The sequence below is a fragment of the Rhinoraja longicauda genome, chromosome 10 (assembly GCF_053455715.1).
Source record: "Rhinoraja longicauda isolate Sanriku21f chromosome 10, sRhiLon1.1, whole genome shotgun sequence".
Lineage (NCBI taxonomy): Eukaryota > Metazoa > Chordata > Chondrichthyes > Rajiformes > Arhynchobatidae > Rhinoraja > Rhinoraja longicauda.
The window spans coordinates 58064835-58091964 of NC_135962.1; the positions used below are offsets into that span (position 1 = coordinate 58064835).

Consider the following 27130-nt stretch of genomic DNA (forward strand, 5'->3'; position numbering starts at 1 on the left):
CCAGGGGGAAGATGGCTGCCCGGCGCAGCTGCTGTTGCCACCTGAACGAGGACAACGCCCGCTTCGCTCTGCTGGCCCTGCTGATCGGCTGCTACCTGCTGTGCGGGGCGGCCGTGTTCTCAGCCATGGAGCGGGACAGGGAGAAGGAAGCCCAACGCCAGTGGCTACAGAGGAGGGAGAACTTCAGCCGCAGGTACAACGTCAGCAGGGCCCAGCTCAGCGTCTTCCTCAGGCAGTACGAGGAGGCCGGGATGGCCGGGGTCAGAGTGGACGAGACGCGCCCAAGGTGGGACTTCGCCGGCTCCTTCTACTTCGTGGGCACTGTGGTGTCCACCATCGGTAAGCAAATGGTCCCTCTCTCTTCCTCTCTCTCCCTCTCTCTCCCTCTCTCTCCCTCTCTCTCCCTCTCTCTCCCTCTCTCTCCCTCTCTCTCTCTCCCTCTCTCTCCCTCTCTCTCCCTCTCTCTCCCTCTCTCTCCCTCTCTCTCCCTCTCTCTCTCTCTCTCTCTCTCTCTCTCTCTCTCCCCCCCTCTCTCCCCCTCTCTCCCTCTCCCTCACTCTCTCTCTCTCTCCCCCCATCTCTCTCTCCCTCTCCCTCCCTCCCTCCCTCTCCCTCTCTCTCTGTCTCTCTCTCTCTCTCTCTCTCTCTCTCTGTCAATTTCAATTTCAATTTTCAATTTAAAATACTTTATTGGCATGATAACATACATCATTATATTTACCAAAGTATGGAACATAACATACATATTTAAAATGCATGAATATAAAAACAAGTATACAATGCATGGGTCCATATGCCTTTGTACATATATATATATATATTCACGCAATACATTTATAGCCTTTTATTGATTGCTACTGGTTCTTGCAGTTGTAAACAGTACAGCAAAGTAGCATGTTTAGCAGGTCGATATTAATTTCCTTAGTGTCAATTTGTGTATGAGTGTATGTGTACATGTTGGTCATTCACTGTCTCTCAGGTTGTGGCATGCTGTTACGTATTGTGTGCCAAGATGTGCCGTATTTCCTTCGTCAAGGATATATCGTCTAGTTCTTTAAAATCTGGGGTCGCCAGACTGAGTTTTTCAAAATATATTTTTCTAATTTAATCGGATTTTTTACATTTTAAGAGGAAGTGCATCTCTGTTTTCAACCTCATCTGTCAAACAGTGACTGCATATTCTATTTTCTCTTGGTTGCCAAGATCTCTTCTGTCTTCCTTTCTCTCTCTGTCTCTCTCTCTGTCTCTCTCTGTCTGTCTCTCTGTCTCTCTCTCTCTGTCTCTCTGTCTCTCTCTCTCTGTCTCTCTCTCTGTCCCTCTCTCTGTCTCTCTCTGTCTGCTCCAGGTCTGGATAGAGTGGAGATCTGGACACAAGGTGCTGGAGTAACTCAGCGTCAGGGACAGGCAGCATCTCTGGAGCACATGGATAGGTGGCGTTTCTGGTCGAGACCTTTCTTCAGGCAGGAGAGAGTGGATGTGGAGAGGATGTTTCCACTGGTCGGAGAGTCTGGGACCAGAGGACACAGCCTCAGAATTAAAGGACGTTCTTTTAGGAAGGAGATGAGGAGGAATTTCTTTAGTCAGAGGGCGGTGAATCTGTGGAACTCATTGCCACTGAAGGCTGTGGAGGCCAAGTCAGTGGATATTTTAAGGCAGAGGTGGATAGATTCATGATCAAGGGTTATGGGGAGAAGGCAGGAGAATGGGGTTCGGAGGTGAGAGAAAGATCGGCCGCGATTGAATGGCGGAGTGGACTTGATGGGCCGAAGGGCCTAATTCTGGCACCCGGAGAAAACCCACGCAGGTCACGGGGATTACGTGCAAACTCCGTACAGACAGCGCCCGTAGTCGGGATCGAACCCGGGTCTCCGGTGCTGTGCGCCACCGCGCCACCCAGGGTCAAAGGGAACATAAACATAGAACAGTCCAGCACAGGAACAGGCCCTTCAACCCACACGGTCTCTGCTGAACATTGCGCCTAGCTAAACAGATCTCATCTGTGTAAAAAAAACCTGCCCCACCCATCTCTTTTAAACTTTCCCCCTCTCACCTTTTAAAGCTAGCTGCGCCCTCTAGTGTTGCACATTTCTGGGGACAAGTTTCTGACTGTCTACCCCATCACCCTACAAAAAAGTGCAGGATCCAGAATGAGGCAGGTTGGAACCAGGACCAGGGGCAACGGTTTAAGAACAAGGGGTGGGCCATTTAGAACGGAGATGAGGAAAAACTTTTTCACCCGGACAGTTGTGAATCTGTGGAATTCTCTGGTTCACCAGGTTAATTCCCGGGATGGCGGGACTGTCGTATGTTGAAAGACTGGAGCGACTGGGCTTGTGTACACTGGAATTTAGAAGGATGAGAGGAGATCTTATCAAAGCGTATAAGATTATTAAGGGGTTGGACACGTTAGAGGCAGGAAACATGTTCCCGATCTTGGGGGAGTCCAGAACCAGGAGCCACAGTTTAAGAATAAGGGGTAGGCCATTTAGAACGGAAATGAGGAAGAACTTTTTCAGTCGGAGAGTTGTGAATCTGTGGAATTCTCTGCCTCAGAAGGCAGTGGAGGCCGATTCTCTGGATGCTTTCAAGAGAGAGCTAGATAGAGCTCTTAAAGATAGCGGAGTCAGGGGGTATGGGGGAGAAGGCAGGAATGGGGTACTGATTGTGGATGATCAGCCATGATCACAGTGAATGGCGGTGCTGGCTCGAAGAGCCAAATGGCCTCCTCCTGCACCTATTGTCTAAAGGTAGCAAACACATCAAGTAATTGGGGGGGTTGAGAGTGAATGAAGAGATGTACTTTCCCCCAGAGGGTGGCAGGCTCTGGAACACACTTTCTGAGAGGGTGATGAAGGCAGGCTCCCTCCTCACATCTAAACATACTCAAAAAGCCATGACGTGAGGCCATTGCATCTTGGGGAAGGTGGACGGGACTGCGCAGCGGTAGAGTTGCTGCCTCACAGTGTTCGCAGCGCCGGAGACCCGGGTTCCATCCCGACTACGGGTGCCGTCTGTACAGAGTTTGTACGTTCTCCCCGTGACCTGCGTGGGTTTTCTCCGAGATCTCCGGTTTCCTCCCACACTCCAAAGACGTACATGTTTATAGGTTAGTTGGCTTGATATGTGTAAATTGTCCCAGTGTGTGTGTAGGGCGGTGATAGTGTGCGGGGATAGCTGGTCGGCGCAGACTCGGTGGGCCGAAGGGCCTGTTTCCGCGCTGTATCTCTAAACTAAACTAAACTGGATAAGTTTTCTTGTCTAGCTAGCACAGGCAACAATGGTCGTAAGATCATGTGATAGGAGCAGAATTAGGCCATTCGGCCCTTCAAGTCTACTCCGCCATTCAATCGTGGCTGATCTATCTCTCCCTCCTAACCCCATTCTCCTGCCTTCTCCCCATAACCCCTGACACCCGTACTCATCAAGAATCTATGTTGGCAGTGAAGAAAGCGAATGGTATGTTGGCATTCATAGCAAGAGGATTTGAGTTTAGGAGCAGGGAGGTTCTGCTGCAGTTGTACAGGGCCTTGGTGAGACCGCACCTGGAGTATTGTGTACAGTTTTGGTCTCCTAACCTGAGGAAAGACGTTCTTGCCTTAGAGGGAGTACAGAGAAGGTTCACCAGATTGATCCCTGGGATGGCGGGACTTTCATATGAGGAAAGACTGGATAGACTGGGCTTGTACTCGCTGGAATTTAGAAGACTGAGGGGAGATCTTATAGAAACATATAAAATTCTTAAGGGGTTGGAGAGGCTAGATGCGGGAAGATTGTTCCCCATGTTGGGGGAGTCCAGAACCAGGGGTCACGGCTTGAGGATAAGGGGGAAGTCTTTTAGGACCGAGATGAGAAAACATTTCTTCACACAGAGAGTGGTGAGTCTGTGGAATTCTCTGCCACAGAAGGTAGTTGAGGCCAGTTCATTGGCTATATTTAAGAGGGAGTTAGATGTGGCCCTTGTGGCTAAAGGGATCAGGGGGTATGGAGAGAAGGCAGGTACGGGATACTGAGTTGGATGATCAGCCATGATCATATTGAATGGCGGTGCAGGCTCGAAGGGCCGAATGGCCTACTCCTGCACCTATGTTTCTATGTTTCTATCTCTGCCTTAAAAACACCCACTGACTTGGACTCCACAGCCTCCTGCCACCTTCTCCTTTGCTATAAACGTACTGTACATTTCCGTGAGTCTATGTCTAGTGGTGTCCACTGAACCAGGGCTGAAGCCAATATCAGAGAGAGAGAGAAAGGGGAGAGGGCAAGGAGAGAGGGAGAAGAAGAGAGGGAAGAAGAGAGAGAGAGAGCAAGAGATAGCGAGGACAAAAAGGGAGGGGGAATGAGGGAGGGGTGAGCGTGCTGGAGAAAGAAAAGGCAAGAGAGAGATTGAGAGACGGGGCAAGGAAAAGGGAGAGTGTGGGGTGGGAGAGAGAGAGAGAGGGAGAGGGAGAGGGAGAGGGAGGGAGAGAGAGAGAGAGAGGGGAAGAGAGAGAGAGAGAGAAAGAGAGAGAGAGAGGGAGAGGGAGAGAGAGAGAGAAAGCAAGAGGGGGGAGAGAGAGGGAGGGAGAGGGAGAGAGAGAGAGGGAGAGGGAGAGAGAGAGAAAGCAAGAGGGGGGAGAGAGAGAGGGAGGGAGAGGGAGAGAGAAAGCAAGAGGGGGGAGAGAGAGAGAGGAGAGAGAGAGGGGGGCGAGAGAATGAGAAAGAGGAGAGAGAGCGAGAGAGAAAGAGAGAGAGTGATATTGAGGGAGAGAGGGAGAAAGAGAATGGGAGAAAGTGAGGAGACGGAGAGAGAGAGAGAGAGAGAGAGGCTGAGAGAGGAAGAGAGAGAAAGCAAGAGGGGAGAGAGAGAGAGGGAGAGAGGCTGAGAGAGGAAGAGAGAGAGAGGGCGATATTGGAGAGTGTGAGTGAGAGTGAGCGATGTACTGTATGTAAAAGGATGATGGTGGATTTGACCACTCTTGTTCTAAATGTAATCCCCCCCAACCCAAGCTGACAACTGCGTGTATGAAGGAACTGCAGATGATGGTTATAAACCGAAGATAGACACAAAATGCTGGAGTAACTCAGCGGGACAGGCAGCATCTCTGGAGAGAAGGAATGGGTGACGTTTCAGGTCGAGACACTTCCTCAGATCCTGGTTCTAATCCATAACCAAACTTTTAAGGCGGTCACGGTGGTGCAGCGGTTAAATTGCTGCCTTTCAGCGAATGCAGAGCCGGAGGTCCGGGTTCGATCCTGACTACGGGCGCTGTCTGTACGGAGTTTGCACGTTCTCCCGTGACCTGCGTGGGTTTTCTCCGAGATCTTCGGTTAATTGGCTTGGTAAATGTAAAAATTGTCCCTAGTGGGTGTAGGATGGTGTTAATGTGCGGGGATTGCTGGGCGGCGCGGACCCGGTGGGCCGAAGGGCCTGTTTCCGCGCTGTAACTCTAAACTAAACTAAACTGGCGCGGCCCACAGCCCAGAGATGGACAGGGCACTTCCAGTTAGACAGAGCGCGGCTGCCAAGCCCAGACTGTTTGTGATGTTTAATTAGTGGAACTTCAGTCTTTGTTTGGACTTATGATGCAAAAATCCGGATTTTGAGACACGCGATCACTTATCATTTGTTTCGAGAGGCACGGCCATCTTGGGATTTCCGGGGCCGAGGGTTTGGCACTATCGTGAACGGGTTTGTCACGGGCCACCACAACAGCAGTGAGAGAACATCCCTTTCTTCCAGAGGACCCGGCCACTCCCTCTTCTCCCCTCTCCCATCGGGCAAAAGGTACAGAAGTGTGAAAACGTACAGATTCAGGGACAGGTTCTTCCCGGCTGTTATCAGGCAACTGAATCATCCTACCACAACCAGAGAGCAGTGCTGAACTACTATCTACCTCTTGGTGACCCTCGGGACAATCCATGATCGGACTTTGCTGGCTTTACCTTGCACTAAACGTTATTCCCTTATCATGTACCTATACATTGTAAATGGATCGATTGTAATCATGTATTGTCTTTCTGCTGGCTGGTTAGCACGCAACAAAAAGCTCAGTACACGTGACAATAAACTCAACTGAACTGACCATCTCAGGAATGGGTGGCGTTTTGGGTCGAGACCCTTCTTCAGTCCGAGAGTCAGGGGAAAGGGGAACAAGAGATATAGGTGGGACTTCTCCTAAGTACCGTCTATATCCCTCATTCCCTTTCAGCCTGAAGAAGGGTCTCGACCCAAAACGGCACCCTTTTATTTTCTCATTTATTCACAAAATGCTGGAGTAACTCAGCAGGTCAGGCAGCATCTCGGGAGAGAAGGAATGGGTGACGTTTCGGGTCGAGACCCTTCTTCAGACTGATGTCGGGGGTGGGACAAAGGAAGGATATAGGTGGAGACAGAGATGCTGCCCGACCTGCTGAGTTACTCCAGCTTTTTGTGTTTGTCTACAGATTCACCGCCCTCTAAAGAAATTCCTCCTCATCTCCTTCCTAACAAAAGTCCTTTAATTCTGAGGCTGTGACCTCTAGTCCTAGACTCTCCCACTAGTGGAAACATCCTCTCCACATCCACTCTATCCAAGCCTTTCGCTATTCTGTACGTTTCAATGAGGTTCCCCTCATTCTTCAGAACTCCAGCGAGTGCAGGCCCAGTGCCGACAAACGCTCATTATAGGATAACCTACTCATTCATAGAAACTTAGAAAATAGGTGCGGGAGGAGGCCATTCGGCCCTTTGAGCCAGCACCACCATCCAATATGATCACGGCTGATCATCCAAAATCAGTACCCCGTTCCTGCTTTGTCCCCATATCCCTTGATTCCGTTAGCCCAAAGAGCTACAACTAACTCTCTCTTGAAAAACATCCAGTGAATTGGCCTCCACTGCCTTCTGTGGCAGAGAATTCCACAGATTCACAACTCTCTGGGTGAAAAGGTTTTTTCTCATCTCAGTCGTAAATGGCCCTTAAACTGTGTGACCCCCCCCTGGTTCTGGACTCCCCCCAACATCGGGAACATTTTTCCCTGCGTTCAAAATAAACCATAATTGTTTGCAAAGAGATTTAAAGTTCTCTCTTCGTGGTCTTGGACGTTGCTTGCTTGGGGGAGGATGTGGGATGAAGAATTGGATGGTTATCTGATGGAAAATATGCAAGTGGAACGATAGATGCAGCAGCAATTTAGTAAAGCCCCAGAGGACAAGATGTGGGGACATCACAGAGTGACGCACCAGCCTGGATTATACTCCTCAGGGGCTGTGGGGGAATCTTAATGCTGACATCAAATGATAAACCGGGGATTGGTTTATCCGCCTGAGTTTCCGAATCCAATCATGCGATAATGGGCCGTGTGTTCAAGGGCTTCTGATGACAGGAGGCTGGTTTAATGGGACCACCCAATGCCTCAACGGTTAATAAATCCCTGGGGCCCGTCTCGGTAAACACACGGCTACTTATTAAATCTTATCGAAACGTATAAGATTATTAAGGGGTTGGACACGTTAGAGGCAGGAGACATGTTCCCAATGTTGGGGGAGTCCAGAACAAGAGGCCACAGTTTAAGAATAAGGGGTAGGCCATTTAGAACTGAGATGAGGAAAAACTTTTTTCAGTCAGAGAGTTGTGAATCTGTGGAACTCAGAAGGCAGTGGAGGCCAATTCTCTGAATGCATTCTAGAGAGAGCTGGATAGAGCTCTTAAGGATAGCGGAGTCAGGGGGTATGGGGAGAAGGCAGGAACGGGGGTACTGATTGAGAATGATCAGCCATGATCACATTAAATGGCGGTGCTGGCTCGAAGGGCCGAATGGCCTCCTCCTGTGTCTATTGTCTATTGTCTACTGCACATTAACCCAAATGTTGCCCCGTGCACCAAATAAAATCCCAGCAGAGTCACGAGTGCGGCACGGTGGCGCAGCGGGTAGAGCTGCCGCCTCTCAGCGCCAGAGACCCGGGTTCGATCCCAACTACGGGTGCTTGTCTGTACGGAGTTCGCACGTTCTCCCCGTGACCTGCGTGGGTTTTTTCCGGTTTCATCCCCCCCACACTCCAAAGACGTACAGGTTTGTAGGGGGTTAATTGGCTTCGGTATAATTGTGAATTGTCCATCGTGTGTGTAGGGTAGTGTTAGCGTGTGGGGATGGCTGGTCGGTGTGGACTCGGTGGGCCGAAGGGCCTGTTTCCGCAGAGTATCTCTAAACTAAACTGAACGAAACCATGGCAACCAAGATGCTTCATCTGCTCTAGTCCCACCTGCCTGCATTTGGCACATTTAGGTTCATCTGTCATCGGAGCAGATTTAGGCCATTCAGCCCATCGAGCCTACTACACCATTCAATTAGTTTAGTTTATTTACACGTGTACGCAGATACAGTGAAAAATCTTTGTTGCGTGCTAGCCAGTCAGTGGAAAAACTATCTATCTATATATCTATATATTACTAAAACTCCTTGTATATTTGTGCGTATATTTGTTCTCGAAACACAGCCAAAACGGTACACGATAGCATGACAATTTTTAGGCCCACCCCTACTTGCCATTCCCCCGCGGTCTCAATAAATCAAGTTTAGTTATTTTTTTAAAGCAATTAACTTCATAAACTTTCATAAATGCGCTCCCCCCCCGCCCCCCCGGGCTTGCCCCGCACCTGACCTTCTTCCCATGGTGCAGAGGGTCAAACAAGATGGCCGTCGCCGCCAAGCTGCCGCTGCAGGAGAGGTTTCCACCGCCCGGGGGCCGAGGTGAGTGGCTCCCTCTCCCCTTCCATGTCGCCCCTCGCCCGCCCACCAGCCCCGGCCGCCAACGGCTCCACGGGTGGTCAGTTGGGGGAGGGTTGCCGGGCCCGCAGGAGAGGCTTGCCCCCAACGGGGGTTGCCGTGTATGTTGGAGAGCCCGCAGGAGAGATTTGGACCCAATGGGTCCACCCCTGTCCTGTACATGATTACAATCGAGCCGTCCGCAGTGAACAGATACAGGATAAGGGAAGAACATTCCTTTTCAAGACACAAAGTGCTGGAGTAACTCAACAAGTCAGGCAATATCTCTGGAGAACATGGACAGGTGACATTTCGGGTCGAGACCCTTCATCAGACCCTTATAAGTAGTTCCACAAGCTAGGCTTTCGTTCTTTGCAATCCGTAAACCGATGTGGTGTTTTTGGGATGTTATGAGGAACAGTAGTTTAGTTTAGTTTAGAGATACAACGTGGAAACAGGCCCTTCGATCTGCACTGACCAGCGCTCCCACATACACTGGTTCTACCCCACACACTAGGGACAATGTACAGTTTCAGTTTAGGTTATTGTCACGTGTACCGAGGTACAGTGAAAAGCTTTTGTTGCGTGCTAACCAGTCAGCGGAAAGACAATACATGATTACAATCGAGCCGTCCACAGTGTACAGATACACGATAAGGGAATAACGTTTAGTGCAAGGTAAAGCCAGTAGAAGGGTCAGTCTGAAGAAGGGTCTCGACCCAAAACGTCACCCATTCCTTCTCTCCCGAGATGCTGCCTGACCTGCTGAGTTACTCCAGCTTTTTGTGTTTATCTTCGAGTAAAGCCAGTGGAGTCTGATCAAAGTGGAATTCTCTGCCTCAGAAGGCAGTGGAGGCCAATTCTCTGAATGCATTCAAGAGAGAGCAAGATAGAGCTCTTAAGGATAGCGGAGTCAGGGGGTATGGGGAGAAGGCAGGAACGGGGTACTGATTGAGAGTGATCAGCCATGATCACATTGAATGGCGGTGCTGGCTCGAAGGGCCGAATGGCCGCCTCCTGCACCTATTGTCTATAAAGATCATTCAGGACTGCAGATGCCAATTAACCTACAAACCTGCACGTCTTTGGAGCGTGGGAGGAAACCAGAGCACCCGGAGAAAACCCACGCAGTCAAAGAGTGGAAGTACAAACTCCGCACAATCTGAAGAAGGGTTTCTAGAGATGCTGCCTGTCTCACTGAGTTACTCCAGCACTTTGTGTCTATTTCCGTACAGACAGCAACCGTAGTCAGGATGGAACCTGGGTCTCTGACGCTGTGAGGCAGCAACTCTACCGCTGCGCCACTGTGCCGCCCAAGGTGACTTAGGGGAAGATAGACTCTTTCTGCATGATGAGTATCTTAGGAGCGTATATATAAGTGTAAGAAAATAACTGCAGATGCTGGTACAAATCGAAGGTATTTATTCACAAAATGCTGGAGTAACTCAGCAGGTCAGGCAGCATCTCAGGAGAGAATGAATGGGTGACGTTTCGGGTCGAGACCCTTCTTCTGACTGCATATACTCTCTTCCACAAAGAGCAACTGTTGCTCAGTCCGCAGTGAGTTTTACACCCGAGAGTGGCAGACGTGATGTTGGGAGAGTTTAGTTTAGTTTAGTTTAGAGATACGGCGCGGAAACAGGCCCTTCAGCCCACCGAGTCCGAGCCGACCGGCGATCCCCGCACTTTAATATGATCCTACACGCAAAAGGGACAATTTCACATTTACACCTAGCCCATTAACCTGCAAACCTGTACGTCTTTGGAGTGTGGGAGGAAACCGAAGATCTCGGAGAAAGCCCACGTAGGTCACGGGGAGAACGTACAAACTCCGTACAGACGGCGCTCGTAGTCGGGATGGAACCCGGGTCTGTAAGGCAGTAGTTGTACCGCTGCGCCACCGTGCCACCCGAGAGACGGGGAAAGATCAGGTTAAAGGGGATGGTCGTCGTGGTGGCTGTCCCTCCAGGTCGACGATGATGGTCTACGTTCGGTCTCACGGAATGAAGACGCCTGTGCGTGGGTTTGTTTAAGGTGTACTTGACGTTGCTCTCCAAGAAGCACACGGTCCTTCTCAAATCAATCAACTCATTCCACTGGCAAGGGAACCAAGACAATTAGACAATAGACAATAGGTGCAGGAGGAGGCCATTCGGCCCTTCGAGCCAGCACCGCCATTCAATGTAATCATGGCTGATCATTCTCAATCAGTACCCCGTTCCTGCCTTCTCCCCATACCCCCTGACTCCGCTATCCTTAAGAGCTCTATCTAGCTCTCTCTTGAATGCATTCAGAGAATTGGCCTCCACTGCCTTCTGAGGCAGAGAATTCCACAGATTCACAACTCTCTGACTGAAAAAGTTTTTCCTCATCTCAGTTCTAAATGGCCTACCCCTTATTCTTAAACTGTGGCCCCTTGTTCTGGACTCCCCCAACATTGGGAACATGTTTCCTGCTTCTAACGTGTCCAACCCCTTAATAATCTTGTACGTTTCGATAAGATCTCCGCTCATCCTTCTAAATTCCAGTGTATACAAGCCTGGTCGCTCCAGTCTTTCAGATTGGAGCTGATAGATCTGTGGCAGCCTTCATCCGCCTTCACAGCCGTTGAGTACAAGATAACTTTGTCTGCCTGGTCTGCCGTTGAGGTCTTGTAGGTTGGATCGTTCTTAGTCTGGACCCTCATCTTTACCGCCATGGGTGGCCCCACCAGAAGCTAGTGCTTCCGATGGGAATCATGGGGGCACGCAAGCCTCTTCACCACAACAAGGTGAACGATCCGAAGAGGATCGATCAGAAGAGGAGAGAGAAGGCGTCCATGAAATGACAGAACAGCCTCAAAGGGCCGAATGGCCCATCCCCCTTCATGCTCGTCCTGATGAATATTAGACAATAGACAATAGGTGCAGGAGGAGGCCATTCGGCCCTTCGAGCCAGCACCACCATTCAATGTGATCATGGCTGATCATTCTCAATCAGTACCACGTTCCTGCCTTCTCCCCATACCCCCTGATTCTGCTGTCCTTAAGAGCTCTATCGAGCTCCATTTCCTTTATGTTGCGGGCTTGGGATTTTAATGAACACATCAGCAAGCCATTGGTTTCTTCGTTGCTAATGCCCACGGTTTCCTGCAGTCTGACTAATGTCATCGACCTTTTCGTAAGACGCCCACACTCCAGTCAGTGTCAGACCTCCCGGCAGCGAGGCTGCACCAAGCCTCTGTTTGCTGCGTTGATCAGTGGGCCGCGTTTAACTGCTCTCTGATGTGAAACAGCAGCTCACTCAGTCCTGACAACTCCCTGCACTTATCCAGTAGGTGACGGGTGAATCGAGGACCAGAGGACAGAGGTTTAAGGTGCAGGGGAAAAGATTTAATGGGAACCTTTACACAAAAAAAGGGTAGTGAGTGTTTAGGGAAGGAAACTGCAGTTTTAAATGGCCTCCCCTTTATTCTTAGACTGTGTCCCCTGGTTCTGGACCCCCCCCCCCCCCCAGCATTGGGAACATTTTTCCTGTATCTAGCTTGTCCAGTCCTTTTATGATTTTATACGTCTCTATAAGATCCTCTCTCATCCTTCTAAACTCCAGTGAACACAAGCCTAGTCTTTCCAATCTTTCCTCATATGACAATCCCTCCATCCCAGGGATTAACCTGGTGAACCTACGCTGCATTGCCTCAATACCAAGGACGTCCTTCCTCAAATTTGGAAATATATAGGAAAAACGTTGTAGACCATTAGGAGACCAAAATTGCACACAATGCTCCAGGTTCACGAGGTCTCTCCAAGACCCTATACAACTGCAGAAGGACTTCTTTGCTCCTGTACTCAAATTCCCTCGTTATGAAGGCCAACATGCCACTAACTTTCTTCACTGCCTGCTGTATCTGCACACTTACTTTCGGTGACTGGTGTACAAGGACACCAAGGTCTCGTTGCACTTCCCCTTTACCTAATCTGACACCATAGTTTACACCCCAGCGGTATGAACATTGACTACTCTAACTTCAGATAGTCCCTGCTTTTCCTCTCTATTCCCCTCCCCCTTCCCAGTTCTCCCACTCGTCTTCCTGTCTCCAACTACATTCTATCTATGTCCCGCCCCCTCCCCTGACATCAGTCTGAAGAAGGGTCTCGACCCGAAACGTCACCCATTCCGTCTCTCCCGAGATGCTGCCTGACCCGCTGAGTTACTCCAACATTTGGTGTCCACCTTTGATTTTAACCAGCACCTGCAGTTTTTCTCCTACACATTGTGTGAAAAGAGTTTAGTTCAGTTTGGAGCTGCAGCATGGAAACAGGCCCTTCGGCCCACCGAGTCCTCGCCACCCATTGATCACCCGTACACTAGTACTATGTTGTCCCACTTTTGCATCCTAAATACTCAGGGCAATTTACAGAAGCCAATTAACCTTCAAAGCTGAACGTCCTTGGGATGTGGGAGCACCCAGACAAATTCCACGCAGATCACAGTGAGAACGTACAAACTCCGCACAGACAGCACCCGTAGTCTGGATCAAACCCGGGTCTCTGGCGCTGTGTGGCAGCAACTCTACCGCTGTGTCACTGTGCCGCCCTGGTACTTTGAAAAGACCATATATAGCTCGATCTGCTTTGCATTATCTGCTTGGTCAGTACTGTACACAGAGCATAGAACAGTACGGCACAGCACAGCACAGGAACAGGCCCTTCGGCCCACAATGTCTGTGCCGAACATGATGCCAAGACCAAATAGTATCTGCCTGCACACAATCCATATCCCTCCATTCCCTGCATATCCATGTGCCCATCCAAAAGTCTCTTAAACACCACTACCGTACCTCCACCACCCCTGGCAGCGCGTTCCAGGCACCCACCACCCTCTGTGTTAAAAAACTTGCCCCACACATCTTTAGACTTTGCCCCTCTCACCTTGAAGCTATGCCCTTTAATTTGGTCGGTACGAACCAGTTGGGCTGAAGGGCTTGTACAACTCTATGACTCTACGACTATGAACCGCACAGATATTAATTGTGTACTGCGGGCTCCTATAGTTTGTTGGTGCGTTTGGCAAATTCCCACAGTTTAGTTTATTGTCACATGTTGCGTGCTAACCAGTTGGCAGAAAGACTAGACGTGATTACAATCGAGCCGTTCTCAGTGTGTAGATACATGATAAGGAAATAACGTCTAGTGCAAGATAAAATCCAGTGAGGTCCGATCAAAGATAATCTAAAGGTCTCCAATGAGGGAGATAGTAGTTCAGTATTGCTCTCTGGTTGTGGTAGGGTGGTTCAGTTGCCTGATAACAGCCGGGAAGAAACTGTCCCTGAATCTGGAGGTGTGCGTTTTCACACTTCTGTACCTCTTGCCCGATGGGAGAGGGGGAGAAGAGGGAGTGGCCAGGGTGAGACTGGTCCTTGATTATGCTGCTGGCCTTGCCGAGGCAGCGTGAGGTGTAGATGGAGTCAATGGAAGGGAGGTTGGTTTGTGTGATGGTCTGGGCTGCGTCCACAATTCCCTGCAGTCTCGGATGGAGCTGTTCCCAAACCATTTCTGTGATCCATCCCGATGAAATGCTTTTCGTTGGGGAGATGCCGAACCTCCCAAGCCTTCTACGGAAGTAGATGCTGAAAGCCAGTAATGTGAGCCAGAAAAATCCTTGCAGATCGAGCAGTAACTGTGGAGAGAGTGGGTGGCTCAGGGTTGATTCCTAAGCTACTGCCTAGCTTGCCGAGTGCTCACAGCGTTTCCTGTTCTCAGTAGCTTTAATGATGTCAACTAAGAGATAACCATTGCAGAGATAAATGTGGAGGAGGAAGTGAAGAAACAAACAACTGACACAGCAAAGTGCTGGAGGAACTCCGCGTGCGGTCACGGTGGCGCAGCGGTAGAGTTGCTGCCTTACAGAGCTTGCAGCGCCGGAGACCCGGGTACCACCCCTACTACGGGCGCCGCCTGTACGGAGTTTGTACGTTCTCCCCGTGACCTGCGTGGGTTTTCTCCGAGATCTTCCGTTTCCTCCCACACTCCAAAGACGTGCAGGTTTGTAGGTTAATTGACTTGGTAAATGTAAAAAATTGTCCCTAATGGGTGTAGGATAGTGTTTATGTGCGGGGAAACGGAGTTAGTTTAGTTTAGGTTTCGACAGGCAGATGGGTGAGAACGTTCTGAGCTGAACTCATTTCTCGGCTGGACACAAAAAGCTGGAGTAACTCAGCGGGACAGGCAGCATCTGTGGAGAGAAGCAATGTTTCGGGTCGAGTCCCGTCTTCAGACCGAGGGTCAGGGGAATGGGAAACTACAGATATGGTAAGGGTAAGGTGTGGAAATGACAGATTAAAGCAGACAATGCTCTGGGTGTCAGGGATGTGGGCAAAGTGTGAGCAGGTGGGACTAGTATGGATGGGGCATGGCATGGGCTGGCTGGGCCAAAGTGCCTGTTGCCGTGCTGTGTGACTGAGAGGCGTGGAGAGGGGCGCTGAGCTGAGCTGTGCTGAGAGTCAGCGCAGTGGGGAAAGAGTTGGCAGTGACCAGGCTGTTGAGAGGATGAAGCAGCAGCTTAATGATCGTGAGGGGGGGGGGGGGGGGGGGGGGAGAGGGGGGTAGGGGGGGGGGGTGTAGAGAACCACGGCCTTGGGCTCGCACATTCACCATGGTGACCGTGCCAATTTGCTCCTGAAAACAAGGTCTAATCTCTGCAGGGCGATCTCTTCAAGAGCACAGAGCTTCAGCTCATTGAGCTCAATAACTTATCTGCACGCTTCCTCCAGTCTAATCTCCCACTGATAAAATGTTGCCTTCAGCAATTCCGGTGCAGACTAAGTACTGCAGGCTGAGGTTTAGTTTAGAGATACTGCGCGCAAGCAAACAGGCCCTTCGGCCCACCGGGTCCACGCCGACCAGCGATCCCCGCACATTAACACTATCCTAGGGACAATTTTTACATTTACCAAGTCAATTAACCTACAAACCTGTACGTCTTTGGAGTGTGGGAGGAAACCGGAGATCTCGGAGAAAACCCACGCAGGTCACGGGGAGAACGTACAAACTCCGTACAAACAGCACCCGTAGTCGGGATGGAACCCGGGTCTCCGGCGTTGCATTCGCTGTAAGGTAGCAACTCTACCGCTGCGCCACCGTGACCGCCGAGGTTTACTGGCAGGGCTGGTGGAGGACCGTGAGGCCACACCTCAGCCAGTCAGAATAACCTACATCTATCCAGTGGCACAGCGGGTAGAGCTGCTGCCTCACGGCGCCTGAGATCATAAGGTCATGTTCCCAGTGTTGGGGGAGTCCAGAACAAGGGCCCACAGTTTAAGAATAAGGGGTAGGCCATTTAGAAAGGAGATGAGGAAAAACTTTTTCACCCAGACAGTTGTGAATCTGTGGAATTCTCTGCCTCAGAAGGCAGTGGAGGCCAATTCTCTGGATGCTTTCAAGAGAGAGCTAGATAGAGCTCATAAAGTTAGCGGAGTCAAGGGATATGGGGAGAAGGCAGGAACGGGGTACTGATTGTGGATGATCACAGTGAATGGCGGTGCTGGCTCGAAGGGCCGAATGGCCTCCTCCTGCACCTATTGTCTATTGTCTGTTGTCTATTGCCATAAGTGATAGGAGAAGACTTAGGCCATTCAGCCCAACAAGTCTACTCCTCCATTCAATCATGGCTGATCTGTCTCTCCCTCCAAACTCCATTCTCCTGCCTTCTCCCCATAACCCCTGACACCCGCAGTAATCAGATCTGGGTAGGAAGGAAGTGCAGAGGCTGGTTTAAACCAAAGGTCAATAGACAATAGACAATAGGTGCAGGAGGAGGCCATTCAGCCCTTCGAGCCAGCACCGCCATTCAATGTGATCATGGCTGATCATTCTCAATCAGTACCCCGTTCCTGCCTTCTCCCCATACCCCCTGACTCCGCTATCCTTAAGAGCTCTATCCAGCTCTCTCTTGAATGCATTCAGAGAATTGGCCTCCACTGCCTTCTGTCGACACAAAATGCTGGAGTAACTCGGCGGGACACACACAATGCTGGAGTAACTCAGCGGGGTACCGGGTTCGATCCTGGCCTCAGGCACTGTCAGTGTGGAGTTTGCACGTTCTCCCTGAATGGATAGCAATGCAACATTAACGTGGCGAATGAGAGCAGGAAGCAGCACCGATACAGACATAGAGTCGCAGAGTCCCACAGCATGGAAACAAAACGTTCAGCACAATTTGGGAAGTCCAGAGCCAGGGGTCGCAGTTTAAGAATAAGGGGGAGGCCATTTAGGACGGAGATAAGATTTTTTTTTTCACCCAGAGAGTTGTGAATCTGTGGAATTCTCTGCCACAAAAGACAGTGGAAGCCAATTCAATGGATGTTTTCAAGAGAGAGTTAGATTTAGCTCTTTGGGCTAACGGAATCAAGGGATATGGGGAAAAAATTGGAACGGGGTACTGATTTTAGACGATCAGCCATGATCACATTGAACGGCGGTGCTGGCTCGAAGGGCCGAAGGGCCTACTCCTGCACCTATTTTCAATGTTTCTATGTAACAAAAGCTTTTCGCTGTACCTCAGTATAGGTGACAATAAACTAAACTAGACCACATGGGTTTCCTCCGGGTGCTCCGGTTTCCTCCCGCATCCCAAAGAGTTTTGTAGGTAAATCTGCCTCTAGTGTGGAAGGAGTGGATGAGAAAGTGAGACAACATAAAACTAGCGTGAATGGGTGATCAATGACTGGTCATAGAGTTCTACAGTGTGGAAACAGGCCCTTCGGCCCAACTTGCCCACGCCGGCCAACAATGTCCCAGCTACACTAGTCCCACTTGCCTGTGTTTGGCCGGTATGGACACAGTGGGCTGAAGGGCCTGTTTCCATGCTGTATCTCTGAACTGAACTACGGAGCATGATAAAAGAAGACACTGAGTGCTGGAGTAACTCAGCGGGTCAGGCAGCATCTCTGGAGAACATGGACAGGCGACGTTTTTGGTTGGCTATCTTCTTACCTTTCTTCCGGCTGTCTGGAGTAGACACGAGGGGTCTGTTCAGCAGTCTGATAACAGAGGAGAAGAAGCTGTTCTTGAGTCTAGTCGTGCGTGCTTTCAAGCTTTTGTATCTTCTGTTCAACGTGAGAGGGGTGAAGAGGGAATGACCAGGGTGAGACTGGTCCTTGATTATGCTGGCTGCTTTGCCGAGGCAGCGTGAAGTGTAGATGGAGTCGGTGGAGGAGGGGAGGAATTGGTTTGTGTGATGGACTGGGCTACATTCACAACTCTCTGCAATGTTTAGTATAGTTTAGAGATACAGCGCGGAAACAGGCCCTTTCGGCCTACCGGGTCCGCGCCGCCCAGCGATCCCTGCACATTAACACTATCCTACACACACTAAGGACAATTTTTTTTAAACATTTACCAAGCCAATTATTGATGAGGAGTTATCTTATAGAGGTGTACAAAATCATGAGAGGAATAGATTGGGTAGACGCACAGAGTCTCTTGCCCAGAGTAGGTGAATCGAGGACCAGAGGACACGGGTTCAAGGTGAAGGGGAATTTTTTTTATAGGAATCTGAGGGGTAAACTTTTCACACAGAGGGTGGTGGGTGTATGGAACAAGCTGCCAGAGGAGGTAGTTGAGGCTGGGACTATCCCAACATTGAAGAAACAGTTGGACAGGTGCATGGATAGGACAGGTTTGAAGGGTTATGGACCAAGTGCCATAAGGCAAGGCAGCACGGTGGCGCAGCGGTAGAGTTGCTGCCTTACAGCGAATGCAGCGCCGGAGACTCGGGTTCGATCCTGACTACGGGCGCCGTCTGTACGGAGTTTGTACGTTCTCCCCGTGACCTGCGTGGGTTTTCTCCGAGATCTTCGGTTTCCTCTCACACTCCAAAGACGTACAGGTTAATTGGCTTGGTAAATGTAAAAATTGTCCCAAGTGGGTGTAGGACAGTGTTAGTGTGCAGGGATCGCTGGTCGGCGCGGACTCGGTGGGCCGAAGGGCCTGTTTCTGCGCTGTATCTCTAAATCTAAATCTAAAATCTAAAGTGGGACTAGGGTAGTTGGGACATTGTTGGCCGACGTTTAAGAAACAGTTGACAGGTGCATGAATAGGACAGGTTTGGAGGGATATGGACCAAGCGCAGGCAGGTGGGACTAGGGTAGCTGAGACATTGTTGGCCGGTGTTGGCGAGTTTCTGAGGGGCCTGTTTCCACGCTGTATCACTCTGTGATTCCTGGTATCGCTGTGCCTTCTTCTCCTGCAGGTTTCGGGATGACTACCCCGGCCACAGCGAGCGGCAAGATCTTCCTCATCTTCTACGGGCTGCTGGGCTGTGCCGCCACCATCCTCTTCTTCAACCTCTTCCTGGAGCGGCTGATCACGGTGCTGGCCTTCACCCTGAAGACCTGCCACGAGCGGAGGCTGCGGAGGAGCGGCGTGCGGCCCCAGCTGGACCTGCGGGAGGACGGCAGCGGCCATGGCCCCGCGGCCGACAGCCTGAGCGGCTGGAAGCCCTCGGTCTACTGCGTGATGCTGATCCTGGGCTTGGCCGCCCTGACCATCTCCTGCTGCGCCTCGGCCATGTACACCCCCGTGGAGGGCTGGACCTACATGGACTCCATCTACTTCTGCTTCGTGGCCTTCAGCACCATCGGCTTCGGGGACCTGGTGAGCAGCCAGAACCTGCGGTACGACCACCAGGAGGTCTACCGCCTGGCCAACTTCCTCTTCATCCTCATGGGGGTCTGCTGCATCTACTCCCTCTTCAACGTCATCTCCATCGTCATCAAGCAGGTCCTGAACTGTACCCTGCGGCGGCTGGAGTGCCGCTGCCGCCAGCGCTTGCCGAGGAGGTTCCTCCGGCCGGCGGGCAACGCGGTGACGCCGGGCCGGGGCAAGGTGTCCACCGACCCCGACCCCTTCAACGAGAGCGACGGGCGGCGCCAATCCGGGGAGATGATCTCCATCCGGGACTTCTTGGCCGCCAACAAGGTCACCTTGGCCATCATGCAGAAGCAGCTGATGGAGACGGCTGGTGGGCACCCCAGGACCGGCGCCCCGGCGGCGCGGGCCAACGGGTTCAGCGAAGGAGTGGGGGCGCTCGCCATCATGAACAACAGGCTGGTGGAGACCAGCGTGGACAGATGAACTATTACCTGAATGGTGGCCGATTAGGAGAAGGGGAGATGCAACGAGACCTGGGTGGCATGGTGCACCAGTCATTGAAAGCAAGCGTGCAGGTGCAGTAGGCAGTGAAGAAAGCGAATGGTATGTTAGCATTCATAGCGAGGGGATTTGAGTATAGGAGCGGGGAGGTTCTGCTGCAGTTGTACAGGGCCTTGGTGAGACCGCACCTGGAGTATTGTGTACAGTTTTGGTCTCCTAATCTGAGGAAAGACATTCTTGCCATAGAGGGAGTACAGAGAAGGTTCACCAGATTGATTCCTGGGATGGCAGGACTTTCATATGAAGAAAGACTGGATAGACTCGGCTTGTACTCGCTGGAATTTAGAAGATTGAGGGGGGATCTTATAGAAACTTACAAAATTCTTAAGGGGTTGGACAGGCTAGATGCAGGAAGATTGTTCCTGATGTTGGGGAAGTCCAGAACAAGGGGTCACAGTTTAAGGATAAGGGGGAAGTCTTTTAGGACCGAGATGAGAAAGTTTTTTTTCACACAGAGAGTGGTGAATCTGTGGAATTCTCTGCCACAGAAGGTAGTTGAGGCCAGTTCATTGGCTATATTTAAGAGGGAGTTAGATGTGGCCCTTGTGGCTAAAGGGATCAGGGGGTATGGAGAGATGGCAGGTACGGGATACTGAGTTGGATGATCAGCCATGATCATATTGAGTGGCGGTGCAGGCTCGAAGGGCCGAATGGCCTACTCCTGCACCTATTTTCTATGTTTTCTATGTTTTCTATGACCCATCCCCACCCTCTCACCTTCTCCCAGGGGGGCTGAGTTCAGCCAAACTCAACGGAATATTTTACTTTAGAGACACCGCGCAGAAACAGGCCCACCGAGTCCACGCCGATCAGCGATCCCCCGGACACTAACACTATCCTACACCCACCAGGAACAATTCACCAAGCCGATTAACCTACAAACCTGTACGTCTTTGGAGTGTGGGGGGAAAACGAAGATCTCGGAGAAAAGGACGTTGTTTTAGGACGGAGATGAGGAGGAATTTATTTGGGCAGAGGGTGGTGAATCTGTGGGATTTTTTCGAGGATGTAACTAGTAGAGTGGATAAGGGAGAACCAGTTGATGTGTTATATTTGGACTTTCAGAAGGCCTTCGACAAGGTCCCACATAGGAGATTGGTATACAAACTTAAAGCACACGGTATTGAGGGTTCAGTTTTGAGGTGGATAGAAAATTGGTTGGCGGACAGGAAGCAAAGAGTAGGAATAAACGGGTCCTTTTCGGAATGGCAGGCAGTGACTAGTGGGGTACCGCAAGGCTCAGTGCTGGGACCCCAGTTATTTACAATGTATATTAATGATTTGGACGAGGGAATTGAATGCAACATCTCTAAGTTTGCGGATGACACGAAGCTGGGTGGCAGTGTTAGCTGCGAGGAGGATGCTAGGAGGCTGCAGAGTGACTTGGATAGATTAGGCGAGTGGGCAAATGCATGGCAGATGCAATATAATGTGGATAAATGTGAGGTTATCCACTTTGGCGGCAAGAACAGGAAAGCAGAGTATTACCTGAATGGTGAATGATTAGGAGAAGGGGAGATGCAACGTGACCTGGGTGTCATGGTGCACCAGTCATTGAAAGTAAGCATGCAGGTGCAGCAGGCAGTGAAGAAAGCGAATGGTATGTTGACATTCATAGCAAGAGGATTTGAGTTTAGGAGCAGGGAGGTTCTACTGCAGTTGTACAGGGCCTTGGTGAGACCGCACCTGGAGTATTGTGTGCAGTTTTGGTCTCCTAATCTGAGGAAAGATGTTCTTGCCTTAGAGGGAGTACAGAGAAGGTTCACTAGATTGATCCCTGGGATGGCGGGACTTTCATATGAAGAAAGACTGGATAGACTAGGCTTGTACTCGCTGGAATTTAGAAGACTGAGGGGGGATCTTATAGAAACATATAAAATCCTTAAGGGGTTGGAGAGGCTAGATGCGGGAAGATTGTTCCCGATGTTGGGGGAGTCCAGAACCAGGGGTCACAGCTTAAGGATAAGGGGGAAGTCTTTTAGGACCGAGATGAGAAAACATTTCTTCACACAGAGTGGTGAGTCTGTGGAATTCTCTGCCACAGAAGGTAGTTGAGGCCAGTTCATTGGCTATATTTAAGAGGGAGTTAGATGTGGCCCTATTTGCTAAAAGGATCAGGGGGTATGGAGAGAAGGCAGGTACAGGCTACTGAGCTGGATGATCAGCCATGATCATATTGAATGGCGGTGCAGGCTCGAAGGGCCGAATGGCCTACTCCTGCACCTATTTTCTATGTTTCTCAGGCTGTGGAGGCCAATTCAGTGGATATTTTTAAGGCAAAGATAGACTGATTCACAATCATAATCATACTTTATTAGCCAAGTATGTTTTGCAACATACGAGGAATTTCATTTGCCGTACAGTCATAACAATAAAAAGCAACAGGACACACAAAATACATTTTTTATGTTCTTGATTAGAACGGGTGTCAGGGTTTAAGGGGAGAAGGCAGGAGAATGGGGCTAGGAGGGAGAGATAGATCAGCCATGATTGATTGGTGGATTAGACAGGATGGGCCAAATTCTACACCCATTCCTTATGACCTTAAAGCCCATGCAGGTCACGGGGAGAACGTACAAACTCCGTCCAGACAGCGCCCATAGTCAGGATCGAACCCGGGTCTCTGGCGCTGTGAGGCAGCAACTCTACCGCTGCGCCACCGTGCCACCCGATAAACTCATTAAATAATGTTGGATTATTATCCACCGTCAACGTTGATATTTTACCCCCCCCCCCCCACTCCGACCCTGACCTTGCAACTGTGACCTAGGGGGAGGGAGGGAGGGATGAGAGGTTAAAGGGCAGGCTATTTGGCCAGGCAGCTTTACCTTTAAAATCATGAGGGGAATAGATAGGGCGGCACGGTGGTGCAGCGGTAGAGTTGCTGCCTCGCAGCGTCAGGGACCCGGGTTCCATCCTGACTACGGTTGCTGTCTGTATGGAGTTTGTACGTTCTCCTCGTGACTTTGTGGGTTTTCTCCGGGTGCTCCGGTTTCCTACCACACTCCGAAGACGTGCAGGTTTGTAGGTTAATTGGCTTCTGTAAAGTGTCCCTAGTGTGTGTAGGATAGGGCTAGTGTGCGGGGATTGCTGGTTGGCGTGGACTCGGTGGGCCGAATGGCCTGGTTCCGCGCTGTATCTCTAAAGATAGGATGGATGCACAGAGTCTTTCACCCAGGGTAGGGGAAACTTTTATTGCCCCACCCGCCCTCTGACCCTGAACCACGGGTGGGATGGGTAAAGGTCAAAGGGCAGGCTATTTGGCCAGTCAGCTCCATATGGGATGAACGTACACAGCCTTCCACCCAGGGCGAGGATCAAAGTTTATAGGGAGAAGGCAGGAGAACGGGGTTGAGAGGGGAAAATAATGGATCAGCCACGATTGAATGGTGGAGTAGACTCAATGGGCCGAATAGCCTCATTCTGCTCCTATCTCTTACGGTCTTACAATCCCTCCTCACCTGCGTCCACCTATCACCTGTCAGGCTTTCTCCCGCCACCACCCCCCCCCCCCCCCTCCCCCCCACCCCAGCTTTCTCTCCCCAACCACAATCAGTCTGAAGAAGGGCCCTGACTGGAAACGTCACCTATCCATGTTCTCCAGAGATGCTGCCTGCCATGAGGGGGAATAGATGGGGTGGATGCACAGAGTCTTTTACCCAGAGTAGGGGAATCAAGAGCCAGTTGTACAGGGCCCTAGTGAGACCGCACCTGGAGTACTGTGTGCAGTTTTGGTCTCCAAATTTGAGGAAGGATATTCTTGCTATTGAGGGCGTGCAGCGTAAGTTCACCAGGTTAATTCCCGGGATGGCGGGACTGTCATATGTTGAAAGACTGGAGCGACTGGGCTTGCATACACTGGAATTTAGAAGGATGAGAGGGGATCTTATTGAAACATATAAGATTATTAAGGGATTGGGCATGCTAGAGGCAGGAAACATGTTCCCGATGTTGGGGGAGCCCAGAACCAGGGGCCACAGTCTCAGAATTAGGGGTAGGCCATTTGGAATGGAGATGGAATTGTCTGCCTCAGAAGGCAGTGGAGGCCGATTCACTGGATGCTTTCATGAGATAGTTAGATAGAACTCTTAAAGATAGCGGAGTCAGGGGGTATGGGGAGAAGGCAGGAACGGGGTTACTGATTGTAGATGATCAGCCATGATCACAGTGAATGGCGGTGCTGGCTCAAAGGGCTGAATGGCCTCCTCCTGCACCTACTGTCTATTGTCTACAGGTCATGGGTTTAAGGTGAGATGGGGGGAGGGAGAGGGAATGCAGGAGTTGCTTGAAATTAGAGAAATCAACATTCATACCGCTGGGTTTTGTGCTGCCCGACAAACCTAAGCCTAAACTGACTTCCTTCCAGCCCACCCCAACTTTGACGTTGGTGTCGGGTTGATAGACCCATCTTGTTCCTCAAAGGGTTGTCCATTGCCACCCCTTCCTCAACGGAGGAAGAGGCAGGAGGTCCATCGATAGACAATAGACAATAGGTGCAGGAGGAGGCCATTCGGCCCTTCGTGCCAGCACCGCCATTCAATGTGATCATGGCTGATCATTCTCAATCAGTACCCCGTTCCTGCCTTCTCCCCATACCCCATTGACTCCGCTATCCTTAAGAGCTCTATCCAGCTCTCTCTTGAATGCAGTCAGAGAATTGGCCTCCACTGCCTTCTGAGGCAGAGAATTCCACAGATTCACAACTCTCTGACTGAAAAAGATGGAATGAACGACGATGGTGAGCAACTCCGGAGCGTTGGGCATCTCGGTTACTTTGAGTACCCGTGGAGGAGCGTGTTGGCTTTTAATTAACATGGACTTCTCTTCACATCACCACCAGAACATGACCTTTGAAGGAGATAAAGATAAAAACAAGCTGGCAAGCTCAGTAAACAAGTTGCTTATTCAACCATTTCCATGGAAACAGGATAATTAAAGGCTCTTTCTTAATAAACACTGACAAGGAATGTTTTCAAGAGATTCGGGGGGAGGGGGGGGGGGGAATCATCTCGAAATAGCAGCTTTAATTAAGTATTTTTTAAATTTGACGTGCTCTTTCTGCAGGTGCAGAGGCTGAATTAAATTGATTATTTACGAGGGATTATTTGTGAAAATTGTTCCTCCTTCCTTTTCAATATCTTGTTCCACTTACACCTCCTCCATTTGTACCACATTGCCATGGAGGTTAACTCTTCATGTGCCAACGGGTAGCACACACAAACCCATTTGTCCCACGCGTTGAAGTCCAGTTTGTGCATTTTGCAGGGTTCCGAAGATGAAAGTGGACGCAAGGAACTGCAGGTGCTGGTTTATGGGGAAAAACACACACACACACACACACACACACAAAGTGCTGGAGCAACTCAGCGGGTCGGGCATCATCTCTGGAGAATATGGATAGCTGCCGTTTTGGGTCAGGACCCTCCTTTACACTGAAGAAGGGTTCGAACTCGAAATGTCACCTATCCATGTTCTGTAGAACGTCACCCATTCCTTCTCTCCAGAGATGCTGCCCGACCTGCTGAGAATGAGAAAGGGTCCCGACCCGAAAGGGTCACCCATCCATGTTCTCCAGAGATGCTGCCTGACCCGCTGAGTTGCTCCAGCACTTTGTGCCCTTTTAGGGAGAGATAGATCAGCCATGATTGAATGGCGGAGTAGACTTGATGGGCCGAATGGCCTTATCCTATTCCTATTCCTTATGACCTGATGACCTTATAACTCAGTGGGACAGGCAGCCTCGCTGGATAGAAGGAATGGGTGACGTTTTGGGTCGAGACCCTTCTTCAGACAGGTCTCATTCTCAGTCCATTCAGTTCAGGTCAAGTTTAGATTAGTTGAGTTTAGTTTAGTTTGGAGATACAGTGTGGAAACAGGTACTTCAGCCCGCCGAGCCCGCGCTGACCAATGATAATAGACAATAGGTGCAGGAGGAGGCCATTCGGCCCTTCGAGCCAGCACCACCATTCAATGTGATCATGGCTGATCATTCTCAATCGGTACCCCGTTCCTGCCTTCTCCCGATACCCCCTGACTCCGCTATCCTTAAGAGCTCTATCCAGCTCCCCCTTGATCACCCCCATACACTAGCTGTACCCCACACACTAGGGATAATTTACCGAAGCCAATTAACTTACAAACCCGCACGTCTTTGCAGGGCGGGAGGAAACCGGAGCACCCGGAGAAACCCCGCGCGGTCACAGGGAGAACGTACAAACTCCGTACAGACAGCACCCGTAGTCAGGAACGAACCCGGGCCTCCGGCGCTGTGAGGCAGCAACACTAACACTGCGCCACCGTGTCACTCTGATAGGTCCTAGCTCCAAACGCAATCTATCCATGTCCTCCAAAGATGCTGCCTGACCCACTGAGTTACTCCAGTACTTTGTGTCTTTTTATTTTCTGGAGCAGGGACGGCAGTAGAATGTTGCCTTACAGCGCCAGGGACATGGGTTGGATCCTGACCATGGGTGCTGTCTGTACGAGTTTGTACGTTCTCTCTATGAACCCGTGGGCTTTCTGCGGGTGAAACACATGATGACATTTTGACTTCGCTGGAGTTCAAGAGGATGAGGGGGGACCTCATTGAAACTTATTGAATAGTGGGTGGTGAATCTGTGGAATTCTTTGCCACAGAAGGCTGTGGAGCCAAGTCAATGGATATTTTTAAGGCAGAGATAGATAGATTCTTGATTAGTCAGGGGTTACGGAAAGATGGCAGGAGAATGGGGTTAGTAGGGAGAGATAGATCAGCCATGGTTGAATGGTGGAGTAGACTTGACGGGCCGAATGGCCTAATTCTGCTCCGATCACTTATGATCTTATGAGCTCCGGTTTCCTCCCACACTCCAAAGACGTACAGGTTTGTAGGTTAATTGGCTTGGTATAATTGTAAATTCTCCCTAGTGTGTGTAGGATAGTGGTAGTGTGCGGGGATCGCTGGTCGGCGCGGGCTGGGTAGGCCCAAGGCCCTGTTTTCCACGCTAAACTAAACTATTTCATCGTTCCCGTGTCTAAATCCCGGAGCTCGTTCCCCAACAACACTGTGAGATCCATAACCAGACGGAACACAACGTTAGTGAAGACAACTCATCGCCTCCTTCCCAAGGGCGGTTAGCGACGGGCAATAAAGAACGAATAAACAAAGTCATCCATCACGATTACAGCAGTAATTGTTCGGCGGGGGGACAGTTGTTTAGTTTAGTTTAGTTTAG

General features: G+C 50.5%; 1 protein-coding gene across 1 annotated transcript; it reads left to right on the plus strand.

The window, feature by feature from the left end:
* The first annotated feature begins 6 nt into the window (after nt 1–6).
* On the plus strand, nt 7–20166 carry kcnk13a (potassium channel, subfamily K, member 13a). The gene is made up of 2 exons (XM_078407234.1): nt 7–339; nt 18955–20166. The coding sequence occupies exons 1-2, from the start codon at nt 12–14 to the stop codon at nt 19836–19838; spliced, it is 1212 nt and encodes a 403-aa protein (XP_078263360.1). The 5' UTR covers nt 7–11; the 3' UTR covers nt 19839–20166.
* Nucleotides 20167–27130: the final 6964 nt, after the last annotated feature.